The 20902-nt window shown below is 42.0% G+C and overlaps 1 protein-coding gene across 1 annotated transcript in view; it reads left to right on the top strand.

Annotated features, from left to right (window-relative positions):
- Positions 1–14090: 14090 nt before the first annotated feature.
- The window catches only part of LOC133642376 (phospholipid phosphatase-related protein type 5-like), a 90913-nt gene continuing 84101 nt past the window's right edge, over positions 14091–20902 (top strand). Inside the window, 1 exon segment of the mRNA XM_062036526.1 lies at positions 14091–14388. Within this exon segment, the coding sequence (XP_061892510.1) occupies positions 14185–14388 (204 nt within the window). The 5' untranslated portion in view covers positions 14091–14184.

The following is a 20902-nucleotide window of genomic DNA, read 5'->3' as shown; positions in this document are numbered from 1 at the left end:
TTAGACACATTTTATATGGAATAATTGTAGTTTTGCATGCAGAAAACTATGTGAAATATACAGTCCTGGTCAAAAGTTGACATACACTTGTAAAGAACATAATGTCATGGCTGTCTTGAGTTTCCAATAATTTCTACAACTCTTATTTTTTTGTGATAGAGTGATTGGAGCACATACTTGTTGGTGACAAAAAACATTCATGAAGTTTCCTCGAGAAGGTCTTATCTTTGTTCATGTGATGTCAGATGAAGCAAAAATGGAGCTGTTTGGCCACAATACCCAGCAATATGTTTGGAGGAGAAAAGGTAGGGCCTTTAATCCCAGGAATACCACGCCTACCGTCAAGCATGGTGGTGGTAGTATTATGCTCTGGGCCTGTTTTGCTGCCAATGAAACTGGTGCTTTACAGAGAGTAAATGGGACGGAGCCCGGAGGTTGGGTCTTGGGCGCAATTGGGTGTTCCAACAGGACAATGACCCCAAACACACATCAAAAGTGGTAAAGGAATGGCTAAATCAGGCTAGAATTAAGGTTTTAGAATGATCTTCCCAAAGTCCTGGCTCCAGTAGATTTATGCTGCTTTAACATCTGCTGACTGAAGCCTTGCTTTTGAAGAATCCTCCATCAAGTCTTTTATTGGGCACCAAACAATCATCCATGCCACACCCACTTCAAGTCCACTGCACAGCATTGTCAACGTGTGGACAATGCTGAAGAAACAAGTCCATGTCAGAAAACCAACAAATTTAGCTGAACCGCACCAATTTTGTCAAGAGGAGCGGTCAAAAATTCAAGCAGAAGCTTGTGGATGGCTACCAAAAGCGCCTTATTGCAGTGAAACTTGCCAAGGGACATGTAAGCAAATATTAACATTGCTGTATGTATACTTTTGACCCAGCAGATTTGCTCACATTTTCAGTAGACCCATAATAAATTCATAAAAGAACCAAACTTCATAAATGTTTTTTCTGACCAACAAGTACGTGCTCCAATCACTCTATCACAAAAAAAATAAGAGTTGTAGAAATAATTGGAAACTCAAGACAGCCATGAAATTATGTTCTTTACAAGTGTATGTAAACTTTTGATCGCGACTGTATGTAAACGATAAATCAATTTGATGAATTGGCATTTAATATCCGACTTTTTTTATCAAGGTGCTGGTAGTCGCTACTTTCTCTGGCCCCACGGTGGCTATTTTTTTTGCAGTCGTACTCAATAATAAAAAATGAAAAGAGATTAAGACATTTAAAGATATTTGGCTGTAACTCCACGCAAGCAAACGGACTCCTTTGTTTGATGCAATGTTTAAACGAGACGGTAAACGAAAAAACCCAAATTTTGGCGAAAACTTCGGTCCAAAATCCAAATGATACGAAAACTGAGGTACCACTGTAGGGATGGGCGATGTGGTCTAAAATTTATATCACAATATATATTGCAGCCTCCTGCGATAACTACCGTTTATTCCAGACTATAGAGTGCACCGGTATATAAGACACACCCACTAAATGTTCAAAGAAAAAAATAATTCTATAAATTAGCCGCACCGGACTATAAGCCTATACATTGTGAAATTAGTTATTTGCACAGAAATATTTTGAAAATGTTTATTTACATATGTGGGGGGGGGGGGGGGGCGTGGCCTGCGGACCTGCAGCGAAGTGGGGTGTGCCAGGACCGGCTTCGAGATCAGCGACAGGTGCGTAGATGACACAGCTGTGAGTGTTTGTCTGATCACCTGTCGCTCTGTTAAAGGCAGCTTTCAGGAAGGAGAAGAAATTAGTTGTTGATGGTGGTTGATGGTGGAACACGAGTCGGAGCACGAGCGAGAGTGAGAGCAGAGAAACCATTGGTGTGCTCACTTGAGAGAAAAGACTTTGCACTTTTATTGAAAAATAAAACAGTGTTGTCAACATGGAAGAGCCTGGCATGTCGGTAATTGGTGGTCCGAAGAACCCGGAGAGGCAAGACCTCCACAATATACCTTAATTATTTCCAAACGGTAGTAAAACGGCTGATTAAACAAAACAGAAGTCATCGTCATGGACCCATTAGCTACGAAAGCTAGCTATCCAATCAGCTAAAGAGACTCAATAACTCCACTGTGACGTTTTGCTGAATTTACTGAAGAATTTGTGAAACTGAAACAATACGAAAATAATGCCATTGTAAGTTAAAGGCCTACTGAAATGATTTTTTTTTTTATTCAAACGGGGATCGCAGATCCATTCTATGTGTCATACTTGATCATTTCGCGATATTGCCATATTTTTGCTGAAAGGATTTAGTAGAGAACATCGACGATAAAGTTCGCAACTTTTGATCGCTGATAAAAAAAAAGCCTTGCCTGTACCGGAAGTAGCGTGACCTCACAGGCTGAAGGGCTCCTCACATTTCCCCATTGTTTACAATGCAGCGAGAGCGATTGGGACCGAGAAAGCGACGATTACCCCATTAATTTGAGCGAGGATGAAAGATTTGTGGATGAGGAAGGACTAGAGTGCAGTGCAGGATGCATCTTTTTTCACTCTGACCGTAACTTAGGTACAAGGGTTCATTGGATTCCACACTTTCTCCTTTTTCTATTGTGGATCACGGATTTGTATTTTAAACCACCTCGGATACTATATCCTCTTGAAAATGAGAGTCGAGAACGCAAAATGGACATTCACAGTGACTTTTATCTCCACTACAATACATCGGCGAAGCTCTTTAGGTATGGAGCTAACATGATAGCATCGTGCTTAAATGCAGATAGAAACTAAATAAATAAACCCCTGACTGGAAGGATAGACAGAAAATCAACAATACTATTAAACCATGGACATGTAACTACACGGTTAATGCTTTCCAGCCTGTCGAAGCTTAACAATGCTGTTGCTAACTACGCCATTGAAGCTAACTTAGCTACGGGACCTCGACAGAGCTATGCTAAAAACATTAGCTATCCACCTACGCCAGCCAGCCCTCATCTGCTCATCAACACCTGTGCTCACCTGCGTTCCAGCGATCGACGGAGCGACGAAGGACTTCACTCGATCATAGATGTGGTCGGCGGCCCGGAGACGGAGGAAGTCAAGGTGAGGTTTGCGGCTAGCGCGTCTGCTATCCATCTCAAAGTCCTCCTGGTTGTGTTGCTGTAGTCTGCCGCTAATACACCGATCCCACCTACAGCTTTCTTTTTTGCAGTCTTCATTTTTCATTAAACAAATTGCAAAAGATTCACCAACAGAGATGTCCAGAATACTGTGGAATTATGTGGTGAAAACAGAGCTTTTTGTATTGGATCCAAGGGGGTCCGAATACTTCCGTTCACTCCATGACGTCACGCGCATACGTCATCATACCGAGACGTTTTCAACCGGGAAATTTAAAATTGCACTTTATAAGTTAACCCGGCCGTATTGGCATGTGTTGCAATGTTAAGATTTCATCATTGATATAAAAACTATCAGACTGCGTGGACGGTAGTAGTGGGTTTCAGTAGGCCTTTAATAATACTAATACAGACACTTGTAAGCGTGTTAGCATTTTAGCTAATGCTAAAGACGCTAACTTGATTACATCCCGATAGCAAGTGCAAATGTATGAAAACCCTCCTACAGATATTACACAGGATGGTTTAATAAGTAGGAATTGTTTTATTTATATTGTAAAACTTTCCAACGCTGCTTGGAGTATTTTAATGAAGAATCCACACGGGTAGTAACGCTATGGACGGCTAGGAGATTAGCATCAGTCCAAACATGCAGCACTGCAGTAAACTCATGGTAAAGATGGCGCCATGGCACAAACAATAACACACCTACTCTGTGTATTTGCTTGTTGTTTTTTTAAACATTTTGCATTAAGGCCGTCAGCGAAAAAAAAATCCATAAATTTGCCGCACCTTTTCATTTTTCAAAGCTTTGGAAAACAGTAGCGGTTTATATTCTGGAATTTACGGTACATACTGGCTGCTGACATATGCAGTAATATATGGCATCATTTCCGGTAGTACAATCCGAATGGTTCTGTTCCTCTTTGGTCAATAGGACACAACGTCCACAGTTTCCAAAAACAATTTGAAATTTGGACTCGTCAGACCACAGAACACTTTTCCACTTTGCATCAGTCCATCTTAGCGAAGCCGGCGGCGTTTCTGGGTGTTGTTGATAAATGGCTTTCGCTTTGCATTGTAGAGTTTTAACTTGCACTTACAGATGTAGCAAACAAACTGTAGTTACTGACAGTGGTTTTCTGAAGTGTTCCTGAGCCCATGTGGTGATATCCTTTACACACTGATGTCGCTTTCTAATGCAGTACCGCCTGAGGGATCGAAGGTCCATAATATCATCGCTTACGTGCAGTGATTTCTCCAGATTCTCTTAACCTTTTGATGATAATCCGGACCGTAGATGGTGAAATCCCTAAATTCCTTGCAATAGCTGGTTGAGAAATGTTGTTCTTAAACTGTTTGACGATTTGCCCAGGCATTTGTTCACAAAGAGGTGACCCTCGCCCCATCCTTGTTTGTGTATTCATGGAATCTGCTTTTATACCCAATCATGGCACCCACCTGTTCCCAATTACCCTGTTCACCTGTGGGATGTTTCAAATAAGTGTTTGATGAGCATTCCTCAACTTCCTCAGTCTTTTTGCCACTTGTGCCAGCTTTTTTGAAACATGTTGCAGGCATCAAATTCCAAATGAGCTAATATTTGCAAAAAATAACAAAGTTTTCCAGTTCGAACGTTAAGTATCTTGTCTTTGCAGCCTATTCAATTGAATAGAAGTTGAAAAAGATTTGCAAATCATTGTATTTATTTATTTATTTTTTTTACGATTCACACAACGTGCCAATTTTACTGGTTTTGGGGTTTGTATAATGTTAAAAGATCTACCAATACAATTGTTATATTTGTTTTATATCGATTATTGTCTATATCAGTGGTTCTCAAACTTTTTCTTGACCAAGTACCACCATAATGACCAACATTAAAATGCAGTAGCATAGTAGGCCTTAGTATTCATTAAAAACAATGCAGGTTTATTTAATATTTTTGACCACTGTAACATTACACAATGATACGCCATACACAGTACGTAATTACAGACTTCTTTGGCGTACCCCACACCACAGTTTGAGAACCACTGGTCTATATTTTGTAACCCTTTACCGTTGTACTTTAATTGCACATCTCGAGGTCAAAGTTGAACCCGAATGCATTGTGACATGACGACCTATCCGGAGCCCGGGGGCTGAATCCACGTCAAAATAACATTGTTGTTCTTTTCAAGCTTTTACGGATTGTTAGCCGTTTTGCAACCAAAGACAAAACAACAGCCAGTCTCTCTTGAATAATTAAGCATCTGAGACGCAATAAAACCAGAGGACAAAGAAATTGCTCGTTCCAAAGCAGCTCCCATCAGATGGCCATTCCACCTTCTTGTGTGCGTGTGTGCGAAACCGCTTCTGTGTTTGGCGTGACCTTCTCGTGAAGCTTAGAGAAAGACTGATCTTTATATAAAAAAAAAAATGAAAATTTTGAGGCACTAAAAATACCAAAACACCAAAGCCTGATTCCTCCAGATAAATGTTCACCATGACAACTGCAGCTATCCACGTCTCCATCAGGATAAGAACGGCGTCCTACCAAGCATACTGACTCAATTCCACTTTCTTTATAGAGTTGGAAAGAAACATTTGTAATGTGGGCTCATTTTAGTGGATGCCAAATGTTAGCACGTCCTGTATATTTTACAATAAAGCATTTTTTTTGTAAAATACAATTAAATAGCTGAGCACAGGGGTCGGCAACGCAAAATGTTGAAAGAGCCATATTGGACCAAAAATACAAAAAACAACAACAAAGACAACACATGATGTAAGTGTCTATATTAGCCTACTATCAAAATGACTTTAAAAGTCTCATATAAGTGTTATAATGAAAACAACACATGATGTAAGTGTCTATATTAGCCATATTAGCCTACTATTAAAATGACTGTAAAAGTCTTGTATAAGTTTTATAATGAAGGCAACACATGATATGTCTATATTAGCTATATTAGCCTACTATCAAAATTACTTTAAAAGTCTTATATAAGTGTTATAATAAAGATAACATAAGTGTATATATTAGCTATATTAGCCTACTATCAAAATTACTTTAAAAGTCTTATATAAGTGTTAAAATGAAGACAAAATAAGTGTCTATATTAGCTATATTAGCCTACTATCAAAATTAATTTAAAATTCTTATATAAGTGTTATAATGAAGACAACATAAGTGTCTATATTAGCTATATTAGCCTACTATCAAAATTACTTTAAAGGTCTTATATAAGTGTTATAATGAAGACAAAATAAGTGTCTATATTAGCCTACTATCACAATTACTTTAAAAGTCTTATATAAGTGTTAAAATGAAGACAAAATAAGTGTCTATATTAGCTTTATTAGCCTACTATCAAAATGACTTTAAAAGTCTTATATAAGTGTTATAATGAAGACAACATAAGTGTCTATATTAGCCTACTATCAAAAGTACTTTAAAAGTCTTCTATAAGTCTGGAGTAGCTTGAGATTCTGGAGTAGCTTAAGGTTCTGGATGCCCTAGGTCTCTTAGTTGACAAGACCTTGCAGCATCGGGTGTACATCAGGGGAGGTGCCTTTGGATTGGCACATCAGGGTGGTGGTTCCTCTTTAAAAGGGGGACCACAGGGTGTGTTCCAACTATTGTGGGATTGATTGATTGATTGAAACTTTTATTAGTAGATTGCAAAGGAAGAGAATACATTATATGAAACAGTACAATTTACACAGTACAGTACATATTCCGTACAATTGACCACTAAATGGTAACACTCAAATTAGTTTTTCAACTTGTTTAAGTCGGGGTCCACGTTAATCAATTCATGGTACAAATATATACTATCAGCATATCACATTTCTCAGACTTCTTGGTAAGGATATCAAAGTGTATTGGAGAGGAGGCTATGCCGGATAGTAAAACCTCAGATTCAGGAGGAGCAGTGTGGTTTCCGTCCTGGTCATGGAACTGTGGACCAGCTCTATACTCCCAGCAGGGTCCTTGAGGGTGCATGGAGTTTTCTCAACCAGTACGAAATCTGAAGGAGACAGGCGCCTAGGGACAACATGACACAACCCAAATGAACGGACCGTACTATTTCAGGTCAGGATGGGCCCCAGTTAGATTGAGGCCCCAATCATCTGGTTGTCCCATGTTGTCCTAACCTTAAGCTGGACGCAGTCCGACATGGGATTGAGGTAGCCCAAGTTGGACAAGAATACCCCATGCTGGACGTCCAACTTGGGGCACCTTTGTCCATGGGCACCTAACCCTAACTTGGATTTGTTGTCCAGGGCCAGTATACCCCATATTTAACGTCCACTCTGGGCCGTGTCCAACTCTAAGCCTCCCTCTTGGGGTATTCCATAGACAGGCCGGATACAACTTGGGGCCCGTTGCAAGTTCTTCTAAGTATGAAAGTCCCCAAGCGTCCACAGGGAAAACCCAGGACACATTAAAGAGACTATTTCTCTCAGATGGCCTGGGAAAGTCTTGGGATCCCCCTTAAGGAACAGGACAAAGAAGACAGGGATAGGGGACTCTGGGATTCTTTGTATCTAAAAAAATGTCACCATATATTATTCAATTCACACAATTAGAAAATGTACTACATATTTTTTCAAGACCAATAACTTATTCATACTGTATCTGTTATTATAATAAATATAGATATAAATGTAGTTTGTGCATTATTTGAGCAATATTGTTCTTTTTATCTGAACTATATCTTTCAATGCCATCAGATTATTGGTATCACACCTAATTCATAATATTGGCCCAATAATTATCGCTTAACACCTTTTCTTGCGGCCCTAAAAATCGGTGAAAATTTTCAGTAAAGAGTATTTTTGAAAACCAAACTATACTAAAAAAAGGATGTACAAAAACTGGGCACCACTGTGATTTTAACCCAGATGGATTTGTAAAAAAACGTTTTTTTCTTGGTTATTTAATAAGCAAATACTAGTCCACAATACATAGCTTCCACCTATGTTTGAGTTCTCACCTGACATATCGTCCAGTGATTCTCACTGTGGTATGCCAAGGAATCACTTGGTTTAAGACAAGTGTTTTATTTTCCTATATTCAAACAGTGTTACTGTTCAAACCGTGTTAAATATATTTGTTAAACAAAACTCCTGCATTGTTTTTAATGGTTACTTAGGCTTACTACGCTACTGTATTCTAATGTTGGTCTTTATGGTGGTACTTGGTGAAACAAGTTTGAGAACAACTGATATAGTCATTATACATTGTCTCAGAAGGCTGAAATGTTTTAAGCCAGTAGATGAAACCTGATAATAAAACACACGTCCATGTATTTATAACAGTCTGAAATTATACAAAAAATACTACTAAACTCTGAAGGGACCTTATTCACTTTTGACTTACTGGTATGCAATCCAAGATAGGAAACCTTTTAGCAGTTACTGCATTACCAACTCATAGAAGGAAGCCCAATAAAGTGACAACCACTTTGTTATGCTCTTTCTGGCTGTTGTATCAAGACATCGCTCGCGGGGGCCAATTGGGAATTGTCGTTCCTGGGTGGTGACGAAAGAACAATAGTCTTGAAGGTGTGTTCTAGGGCTGGGCGAAATGGACGAAGAAGTATAATCTCGATATATTTTTACTTAAACTCGATATTCGATATAAATCTATATAAAGATATTCACTGAAATTGAAGCGAATGACAACTGTACTGTAAACAGTCAGTGGCACTTTTATTAAAACAGTTAGTCAAGATGGGTATTAACAGCACAGAAAATAAACTTCTTAACTAGCACAGAGTTCCATCCATCCATCCATCCATCTTCTTCCGCTTATCCGAGGTCGGGTCGCGGGGGCAGCATCCTAAGCAGGGAAGCCCAGACTTTCCTCTCCCCAGCCACTCCGTCCAGCTCTTCCCGGGGGATCCCAAGGCATTCCCAGGCCAGCCGGGAGACATAGTCTTCCCAACGTGTCCTGGGTCTTCCCCGTGGCCTCCTACCGGTTGGACGTGCCCTAAACACCTCCTTAGGGAGGCGTTCGGGTGGCATCCTGACCAGATGCCCGAACCACCTCATCTGGCTCCTCTCGATGTGGAGGAGCAGCGGCTTTACTCTCACCCTATCTCTAAGGGAGAGCCCCGCCACCCGGCAGAGGAAACTCATTTTGGCTGCTTATAGCCGTGATCTTGTCCTTTCGATCATAACCCAAAGCTCATGACCATACAGTAGGTGAGGATGGGAACGTAGATCGACCGGTAAATTGAGAGCTTTGCCTTCCGGCTCAGCTCCTTCTTCACCACAACGGATCGATACAGCGTCCGCATTACTGAAGACGCCGCACCGATCTGCCTGTTGATCTCACGATCCACTCTTCCCTCACTCGTGAACAAGACTCCTAGGTAATTGAACTCCTCCATTTGGGGCATGGTCTCCTCCCCAACCCGGAGATGGCACTCCACCCTTTTCCGGGCGAGAACCATGGACTCGGAGTTGAAGGTGCTGATTCTCATCCCACTCGGCTGCGAACCGATCCAGTGAGAGCTAAAAATCCTGGCCGGATGAAGCCATCAGGACCACATCATCTGCAAAAAGCAGAGACCTAATCCTGCAGTCACCAAACCGGATCCCCTCAACGCCTTGACTGCGCCTAGAAATTCTGTCCATAAAAGTTATGAACAGAATCGGTGACAAAGGGCAGCCTTGGCGGAGTCCAACCCTTACTGGAAACGTGTCCGACTTACTGCCGGCAATGCGGACCAAGCTCTGACACTGATCATACAGGGAGCGGACCGCCACAATCAGACAATCTGATACCCCATACTCTCTGAGCACTCCCCACAGGACTTCCCGAGGGACACGGTCGAATGCCTTCTCCAAGTCCACAAAGCACATGTAGACTGGTTGGGCAAACTCCCATGTACCCTCAAGGACCCTGCCGAGAGTTACACAACATAAATGAAATATAAAAATATTCCTTCTACGTAAAATAAATAACATAGTAGCTGTGCAAATAATACAAAATGTATCAGACTCAGATAAAAAATACATTTGCAGGCAGGCACGTTTTAATTCCCAGTCGACGATGTAATGGACTGTCACACATGTACGGTTCTGGTCAGCGCCCGGCTTGGCAACTCGAGAACAGTTTTGATTTGGGCTAAACAACTCAAATTAATGTTTTATCCAGACGCATACATTTGTCCAAATGTGGCCAAGTAGACCTATTGTGGGTTTCCAGGACGTTGTCTACATCGCTAAAAGAAACATCTAAGGAAGAGAATCCGTCTGCCATCTTCCACTAGTTTTTTAAATATATAAATCGCCCGCTTAAATATTCCCTCTTCTCTTCTACGACTCTCTTTTCGTCATTTGTGATGTCTGTTGTGATTTCACTTCCTGGTTCCATGACCCGCCCTATCTTGCCTCTGATTGGCCTGTCCCTAATGTGTTGCCCTAACCTTAACCAATCGTGACTCATCATAGTAAACAACCAACCAATCATGGATGTTCTTATACATAAACCAACCAATCAATGGATGTTCTTTTACGTGCAAAAGGGAGTGGGAAGCCGGGGAGAATCAAGGAACACAACAAATAATCGATATTACGATATTTTCTTAATTCATATCTTGTTTAAAAATACATCGATATATCTTACAAACTGGATATATCGCTGAGCCCCAGTTTGTTCAATATGAACAAGTTTTGTGTGCAAATGCCGGCTGTGTTTTGCCATAATTTATTATTTATGATGAAGTAAAGATTAGGGCTTCAACTCAGACCATGCAAGGACAATTTGTATTCCAAAAATGGGTAACAGTTGTGTCAAGTTGCTTGAAGCGTGACCCCAGGATGCAGAGATAGTCGGGGCAGTGCAGGTATAAATGTGTTTAATGAGAGCAAACTGCAGCCTGGAGAACTTATACAGCTAGGAGGTGTTACGTTGGGGTCGCATGTTTCCCCAAGATTCAGAAGGACGTCAGGAAGCTGCGTCCAGGTAAGATGCGGATTTATTCTCAATAGGTGACGGCAAAATTTACAAAAGATAAACGTGCCGATGGCACGAGAAGCTACGGTGAAGCTTAGCAATGAACTAGCATGAGGGTAGTAGCAAGTAGCTAGTAAAATAAACTTACACATAGGGATTAAACAAACATGACTGCCAGGCTGAAGCGGATTTTGTCATGATCTGTGGTCCGTATCATGTTTTTGTTATGTTCTGTTAGTTTTGGACTCTTTTAGTTCCTGTTTGACACCTGAGTTTGTTTTAGTTACCATGGCTACTTATGATTTTCACCTGCCTCTGGTGTTCGGGACGCGCACCTGCTGCTAATCAGAGGACTATTTAAGCCTGCCTTTGCCAGTCAGTCGTCCTGGCGTCATTAGTTGTTTGCATCATGCCTGGACTACGTAAGTCTTAGTTGTTTCATGCCACAGTTTCGTATTGGGTTCATGCCACAGTTTCGTGTGTGTTCTATGCCGTAGTTAATGCTATTGGTTTCATGCCACAGTTTCGTATTTGTTCTATGCCATAGTTAATGCTAGTTGTTTCATGCCACAGTTTCGTGAGGTTCATGTCTATAGTTTCATGTCCTAAGTTTTTGCCTTAGCTTCCACGTGCGATAGGCACGCTTGCCTTCGGGTTGTTTTCTGTTTTGTACCTCGTTCATTGTTTCTTAAGATTAAATAATGTTCCTACCTGCAAGTCCTGTCCGGAGTCGTCCGTTAGCCTTCCTGGGAGAACTACCCCGCATTAAGCGAAAACCCCGTCGTGACAGATATAATTAGCTCTCTGATTAGTGATCAGGAGCAGGTGAGCGTCCCGACCAGTAATCAGAGGCAGGTGAAATTAATCAGCGCCCATGGCAACTCCGGAAACTAAAGTGAGCGCACAAACAGAAATAGACACCCAACTAAGAATAAACATGACCTGACGTGACAAGTCAGAACAGGAAGTGCACAAGAAAGTCTGCAGTTTTTTGTCTACAATTTCACTTCAAAATACATTTTGGATGAAAATGTTTTGACTTACATTCAAGTAAAACGCCTAAAAGAAAAAAATCACCTGTGCGTCTCACACCTGTATGACACGCAAAACAAAAGCCAGGGATCATTTCTATGACAGCGCTTTGGTGTTTTCACGAATCTGCTGGAGAATGTGTGTCTTTGAACTAAACTCGTGGGCCACCACTTGAATAGCCCAATAATGGAAAAAGAGAGGACTTAAAGCGGAACCTTGAGGAACGGCACTAGTTTAACTAAAGAAGTTGAACAAATGCCTACTGACTGCATCTGAAGTAAACAAGACCTTACTTACTTAAATCACATTAAAAAAGAAATAAACATGTAACTGCCAAAAAGGAGAGGACTTAAAGAGGTCTTTTGAGGAACACCTGAGTTATGTAAATCACAAGTTTGGACCCCAGTGTTGAAATCGTTAAATTGTCAATCCAAAGATCTGACAGTGTTTACAGTGGTCCAAGTTCCGCCATACGACAGGAACACTCCAGTGTTTTTAGTAATTTACTGCAAAAAATCTTTGTTCCCCCAGTTTGGAACTAAACTCGGGGCCCGGTATATGAGGTCATTCCCGGGCCACCATGTACAGAGCCGTGCGATACGTATAATCTGGACCATAAGGAACTGTTTTAGAGTGGAACGGAACTTTACTGTCATTGCACTTAAAAAAGTACAACGGAATGTCATTTTCAGTACAAACTCATTGGAGAACAGACATACAATATACAGGGTGGACAGAACAGAAAGACTGATGGGTTCGCCATGAAAAAGGTAAACATGCAGGCAGGTGAAGAAGAAGAAAAAAGCAGATCCCAAGAAAAAAACCTCAAGCAAAGTCCATTTACATATTCCGACACACAAAACTGGAGACTTGCAATGGGGGTATGGTATGGTATGGTATGGTATGGCATGCTATGGTATAGTATGGTATGCTCTTTATTGTCATTGCACAAGTATAACGTAATTTCATTTTCACCACAAAGGCGTTCAAGATTAGACAAACAAACATTGGTGGTCAGAACAGGAACCGTGGTAGGTCGCCACTACGGTGCCCCGTGTAAAAGGTGGGAAAAAGGTAGAGGCTGAGGAAGGATGAGTTAAAAAAAAAAAAAAGTTTATCTCAAACTGGGCTCCTTTGTGTGCAGGGGACACAGACTGGGGCCAAGAAAAAAAACTTGATCTGTGATAAGCACACAAAAATTGTACACAGAAACCACAAGACTTGCAACAGGAGGGAATGGCGGCAGGTATGCGGCCCAAAAATGTCCTCCACTTCTCCCAAGAGCCCATCATGTGTCTGGCAGCTAACATTCGTCAGGACAGGCAGGCTCTCGTCGAGAAGACCTTTGGGGCAGCGTGGCGCAGATGGTAGAGCCCGGCCGTCGTGTCCTTGGGCAAGACACTTCACCCTTGCTCCCGATAAGTCCCGGCAGCTTCCGACATCAGCTTGTTCATGTGTGTGTGAATGTGACGTATAATGTAAAGCGCTCAGGGTAAGTGAAGCGCTATGAACAAAAGCCACTTACCATTTCGTTGAGAAGGCAGTTGATCAGTTTCATTGTTTGGATTTTGGAGAGCAGTGCAAAAAGAGGCTCCAAGAAAGTTATGACAAAACAAAGAAGCAAAGGCAGGACAGACGAGGGAGGGGGATGGAATTAAAAAAAAGTTTTATAAGTAAATCAAAATCATCGTAGGTTTGACAGCACTACTATTTTTACTTCTAAGTAAATATCATTTTTCTGTCTCTCGCTCCACTCTCACACTCAATTTGTTTTGTACTGGCAATGCTTTCTTTCTGTTCGACTCCCCTTTCTGCCATGAAAAGAGCAACTCTTTACATTTGCTATCTCTTTAATGTTCTTATCTTATCTTCTCCGGCGCTCTCTCCCCTCGCTCTCTCCCTCGCCCTCTCCTTTCTTCTCGGCTTCACATCCGAATCCAAACATCACACCGTGCCTCTCGTATTTCCCCCCTATGCATCTCCCCGCCGCCGCGTGGAGCCGGGACCGGACTCGTCCCCCTTCCTCTCCACCTCCGCCCCAGCCTCTCCCTCCTCTCGCTCCCCTCTCGCCGTCTCGCTTCCTAACGGAGAGATAATGTTCTATTTCCAGCTGGTGATCATGGCCGGGACGGTTCTCCTGGCTTACTACTTCGAGTACACAGACACCTTCCCCGTGCACATCCAAGGGTTCTTCTGCTACGACAAGACCTTCTCCAAGCCCTACCCAGGACCGGACAACACCAGCAAGATCCCGCCGGTGCTGATCTTCTCGCTTGTCTCGGCCATCCCCACGCTTACGGTAAGAGTTCTTATTTATTTAAAAGTCTGCCTTTTTCAAAGGGGCCGTCAAAGTCACTGCCAAGCACCGTGTAGTCAACGCTTCATTGTGTGTCTTGTAAGTTTCTGCAGTGTTGTGTTAAGTCATCTTTGACATGAGCTGCACTACTGATATAGTGAGCAGATTGGGAAGCTGCATGGAAGTGACACCCTCCCCCAGGCCCTGACAAGCAGGTGTGTGTGTGTGTGTGTGTGTGTGTGTTTTCAACACAATGGGAGTAGGCAGGCAGGTCATTATAGAAAAAGGCAGATTCAACCACACTCCAAAAGACAAAAAATTTTAGAGCCAAAGTCAGCACATAGTTATCATGGCTGGCAGCAGTGGGGGGAAAAAAAAAGCTATTGGTGGAGAGCATAAAAAAGACAATAACTACAAAGGGAAGCAATTTAGAGTGTGTACACGTGGTAAGTGTGAGGTCCTAAGCAAGCTTAAATGGGCAAAACCATAAAACAAAACCCACCGAACCAGACTCGTTCCCCCGGATTACACCCGACTGAATACGAGAGGGACAAGCGGTAGAAAATAGATGGATCAATCAATCAATGTTTATTTATATAGCCCTAAATCACAAGTGTCTCAAAGGGCTGCACAAGCCACAACGACATCCGCGGTACAGAGCCCACATAAGGGCAAGGAAAAACTCACAACCCAGTGGAGCGTCGATGTGAATGACTATGATAAACCTTGGAGAGGACCGCATATGTGGGTGACCCACCCCCTCTAGGGGAGACCGGATGCAATGGACGTCGAGTGGGTCTGACATAATATTGTGAAAGTCCAGTCCATAGTGGATCTAACATAATAGTGAGAGTCCAGTCCATAGTGGGGCCAGCAGGAGACCATCTCGAGCGGAGACGGGTCAGCAGCGCAGAGATGTCCCCAACCGATGCACAGGCGAGCGGTCCACCCCGGGTCCCGACTCTGGACAGCCAGCACTTCATCCATGGCCACCAGACCTGTGTCCCCCCCTCCACAAGGGTGAGGGGGGCAGAGGAGAAAAGAAAAGAAACGGCAGATCAACTGGTCTAAAAAGGGGGCTAGAGTATACAAATAAGTTTTATGATGGGACTTAAATGCTTCTACTGAGGTAGCATCTCTAACTGTTACCGGGAGGGCATTCCATAGTACTGGAGCCTGAATAGAAAACGCTCTATAGCCCGCAGACTTTTTTTGGGCTCTGGGAATCACTAATAAGCCGGAGTTCTTTGAACGCAGATTTCTTGCCGGTACATATGGTACAATACTATCGGCAAGATAGGATGGAGCTAGACCGTGGATGGATGGATGAATACACTCACGCAGCCACGGTATTCTCTACAACGCGGTTGTGCCCAGGACCCCGAATTTTCACACGTTTACTTCGCGGTGTAGAACGAGCTAACGAGCAAGATATGTCATTTGTCTTTTATGGCTGCTACAGAGGGGGCTAGTTAGCTCAATACGGCTAACGCAAGCAAGCATGTCCACGGCATCAATCAATCCAAGTTTATTTATGTAGCCCTTAATCACGAGTGTCTCAAAGGGCTGCACAAGCCACAACGACATCCTCGGCTCAGATCCCACATCAGGTCGAGAAAAAACTCAACCCAATGGGATACAATGAGAAACCGGGCGATCGGTGCAATGGACGTCGAGTGGATCTAGTTAATAGTGTGAGAGTCTAGTCCATAGTGGATCTAAAATAATAGTGTGAGAGTCCAGTCCATAGTGGATCTAGTTTATAGTGTGAGAGTCCGGTCCATAGTGGTGCCAGCAGGGGATCATCTCCAGTGGAGACAAGTCAGCAGCGCAGAGACGTCCCCAACTGATGCACAGAGGAGTGGTCCACCCCGGGTCCCGACTTTGAACAGCTAGCGTGTCATCTGTGGTCACCTAATAACCTCTCCACGCAGGAGAGGGGGGCAGAGCAGAAAAGAGACGGCAGATCAACTGGTCTAAAAGGGGGGTCTATTTAAAGGCTAGCGTGTACAAATGAGTTTTAAGATGGCACTTAAATGCTTCTACTGAGGTAGCATCTCTAACTGGAGGGCATTCCAGAGTACTGGAGCCCGAATCTAAAGTTACGAAGTTACTCTGCTCTAAATGGCGGACACGTCCCTCGAGCAGGGACAACCTCTCTATGAGAAGGAAGAAGACACACGAAGCCGTATTGTACTCACGTTTTTTTCCTTCACCGAGTCGAGTTCTTGCTGTCTTCGGAGCAAGGGGGCTTCGAGCCGAGGCTTTGTTAGCTCCGCTGGCTTGATAAGACTACACAATGAGTTGGATAAGGCCTAAGGAAGACTATAAAATATTTGAAATCACACAGAATCGAATGATAGCACTAAGCTTTGACGAGGAAAGAGCGCGGAGGAGCACAATTTTTTGGGCTTTGTCGGAAGAAACTGGAAGTTGTTGATTGAAAATGTTGCTGAATAAAAATAAAACCATATCGACCCAGTGATGTCCAAACCTACTAGTGCACAGTGCTCGCCCCGTTCTGTGACGTGGGAGCTCAATCAACCATTTACGTCACGTCTTGGGTCTTCTTTTGAAAAGATAACAAATAAGGAGATCTATACGACACGATCTCGGGAATAACGCGATCAATGTTTTATGGACCCCAACAACCGTGTTATATTGAACTTTGAGCGTATATCATATGTCATTCTGTAAATCATACTTGCCAACCCTCCCAAATTTTCCGGGAGACTCCCGAATTTCAGTGCCTCTCCCGAAAATCTCCCGGGACAACCGTTCTCCCGAATTTCTCCCGATTTCCAGCCGGACAATAATTTTGGGGGCGTGCCTTAAAGGCACTGCCTTTAGCGTCGTCTCTCACCTGAAAATGAGACTATTATATATGTCTCCGTTATCCATAGGTTTATCTATAACCCATAAAGTAGGCAGGCACGGAGCTATTTCTCAGCGTGTGTTTATTCCAGCCGGCACGTTAATACACTGACACACAACATCCGGTTTCCCATCATGCATTGCTTCAAAACTACGGCAAGTAGTAATGTCCAAAATTTCCAGCCGGACAAACAATATTGGGGCCGTGCCTTAAAGGCACTGCCTTTAGCGTCCTCTCTCACCTGAAAAGGAAACTATTATATATGTCTCCATTATCCATAGGTTTATCTATAACCCATAACACGGTGGCCGAATGGATATAGTCACTCATGAACGGTCAGAGAAGCACAAGGCGGCGGAAACGCAGCACCGGTCACAGCCCAGTATTATGGGCCACCTTGCCAAATGGAAACCCGAGGGTGTAACATATGCCGAGACAAAGATGGCTATGCTGATAGCTGTAAATGGTAAGTGGGTTATACTTGTATAGAGCTTTTCTACCTTCAAGGTACTCAAAGCACTTTGACACTATTTCCAAATTCACCAATTCACACATACATTCACACACTGATGGCGGGAGCTGCCATGCAAGGCGCTAACCAGGACCCATCAGGAGCAAGTGTGAAGTGTCTTGCTCAAGGACACAACGGACGTGACGAGGTTGGTAGAAGGTGGGGATTGAACCAGGAACCCTCAGGTTGCTGGCACGGCCACTCTCCCAACCGCGCCACACCTTCCCCTTCTGTATCATGCAAAGAAACAAACTGGGACGTGATGTCAAAAAATGGTTATGTAAATTATCAAAAAATGTTCCGTTCTCTGAGTTCCCGTGAACAAATGAAAGCTGTCTTTGTTGCACCAAGCCAAAGGCTTGGAAAATTCCGCTGTGTACGATGGGAGGAGACGGGAGGGGTTATCTATTGTGATCCAAGACTTGCCCAAGCTCGATCCAGGACCAGCCCAAGCCAGAGACATCTTTTTCTTTTGTGTTAATGTGACCGAAAACAATGGCTGTTTACATACCCCCCATTCCTTTAGAAACAGCTGTTGTTGTGTAAACAGGGAATATCCAAAATAAGGAGGAGACGCAAACCTTTTTCCGTCAGAGCGTGGGTGACACTGTAAGAGGTTACAGGTCGACACGTTTCTCCTCAATTGAGCCAAATTGAGTTCTGTCTCTGTTTATTTCCTTGCTTCTTGTCTTCTTTAATAGATGTCCTCGATGTTTGAACCTGACACATAACATATTGGACGTCTATTCAAACTGGACCCTGAGGCATCTAACCTCAACATGAGAGTGACCCTTGAGGGCCCAGAATCAACATTCTCAGCTTGTTCTTTTAAGCCTACTAAAGACTCACAGAGTGATTGTCAATTTTGCAATCAACGTATTGGATTTTTCCAACAGTGTAATTGCTTGATCTGGAGAAGGCGCATCGTGGTTATAGTACAAGGAGAGGAAGCCTCGTTTGATCTCCCCCCCTTGGCTCCATCCCCAAGACGTAGAACACTGGATGTAGTGTTTTTCTGCTCGCACATACTCATTTAGGAAGAAGCCCGAGTCCTTCCAAGCTGCCCCAGCTGTTCTTTTTAGTAGATCTAGGTCATAACACATCACTTACGCCTATTAGTGTTCCGTCTGACAGAGAGTTCACCGTGTTCAACAGCAGCAAGGTGCAGTAACTCGCCGCACTAACTCCCAGAGATGGAGTCATTGTGGGACAAATAAGCCTTGCAATGTTGCGTGATTTGTGTGGAAAATAATCAACTGTCGCCATATTACGATCTTTTGCTGTGAGTCACAGGACTCACAATCTGTCTTTTTGTAATAAACCACCAATTTCTTGAATTTCTTCACACTGCAGGGTAGGTTGTCCAATTGGGATTTTTCAAATCAGATCTTTTTATGTAGTCCTTAACATTACAAAAAAAATGCGAAGTCTATTGTGAATGCAAACTGACCCTACTATACTCATAGTATACTCTGTTTGAAAAGTACCGGTTCCCCATTTTTATTTTTTTAACGGATATGACGCCGCGGTGTCACATTGTGACATTGCTGGTTTTACGAGCAGAGGAGCATGTTCGGCAGCGCACACACACGGAGTACTTACAAGCAGACACAGTGTGTAGACAGAAAATGGAGAATGGATGCATTTTGGCCTAAAAACTAAAGATAAAGGTGGAGTTATAATGCTATAATGCCCTCAGGAAGAGGTGCTTTAAGACATGGCTAGCTAAAAGTCGGCAGTGTTTTAGCTACTTCTAAATCACTGATCCTCATTCCTATGGCGACAAATAAAGTATGTTTCTTACAAGTATCATTATCACTGCATGACGAGGAATAGCTAAACATGCTTCACTACACACCGTAGTAGCTCACTGCTAACAAAAGATAGCGTGCCTGAATGTAAACAAATGCCATGGGTGGATCTACACCTAACATCCATCGTAATGATACCAAGTACAATAGTGTATCTAGTCGATACTACTATGATTATATCGATATTTTTTATCTTTTTTTAAAAATACTTTAAAAAATTCATATTATGTTTATAAACTCAGGAAATACGTTCCCGGACACATGAGGACTTTGAATATTTCCAATGTTTGATCCTGTAACTACTTGGTATAATATCGATACCTAAATGTGTGGTATCATCTAAAACTAATGTAAACTATCAAACAACAGAAGAATAAGTGATTATTACATTTTAACAGAAGTGTAGCTAGAACATGATGAAACAAAAAATAAGCAGATATTAACAGTAAATGAACAAGTGGATTAATAATCCATTTTTACAGTTTGTCCTTCATAATGTTGACAAAATAATAGAATGATAAATGACACAATATGTTACTGCATATGTCAGCAGACTAATTAGGAGCCTTTGTTTGTGTACTTACTACTAAAAGACAAGTTGTCTAGTATGTTCATTATCTTATTTAAGGACAAACTTGCAATAATATACATATGTTTAATGTACCCTAAGACTTGTTGTTAAAATAAAGCTAACAATGACATTTAATGTGGTCCCCTTTATTTAGAAAAGTATCAAAACGTATCGAAATACATTTTGGTACCGTTACCAAAATATTGGTATCGGGACAACCCTACATGTGAGTTGTAACTTCTATTTAAAAAAAACATAATCCGCTTGAGATTTGTGTTATTCTCTCAATCTCGTTTCTGTAATGCATTATTGCCTTCTCAAAACCGGTGGTAAATTGAGAATCAATTCTGAATCGAATCATGAGTTGTTGGAAGATTCCTATACCTATAGTACTATTTTTTTATCCCCACTGAATACTTACTTAGTTTTTACTCAGGTAATTATTTGAATTATATTTTTAAATTTTACTTGAATCACATTACTCTGAAGCAACAGTACATTTACTTGAGTGCAATTTGGCTCCTGACTTCTTCCCTCATTTAAAAACGTGCATGTTGACATCTAAGGGTGAACTGGAATTGTTACCCTTTATTTTTCACAAAAAAATTATACAGAATTATATATTATACAAAAAAAAGAAACAACATTAAAATTATTAAAAATACAAAAAATACAAAAAATAAAACAAATAACAAAATAATTTAAAAAAAAATATTATTAAAAAAAAACACTAAGATAGTCGGTAGTAA

Source organism: Entelurus aequoreus, linkage group LG25 (genome assembly GCF_033978785.1).
Source record: "Entelurus aequoreus isolate RoL-2023_Sb linkage group LG25, RoL_Eaeq_v1.1, whole genome shotgun sequence".
Taxonomy (NCBI): domain Eukaryota; kingdom Metazoa; phylum Chordata; class Actinopteri; order Syngnathiformes; family Syngnathidae; genus Entelurus; species Entelurus aequoreus.
Note: the sequence above shows the minus strand (reverse complement) of the source record. Positions and strands in the feature narration are given on the sequence as shown.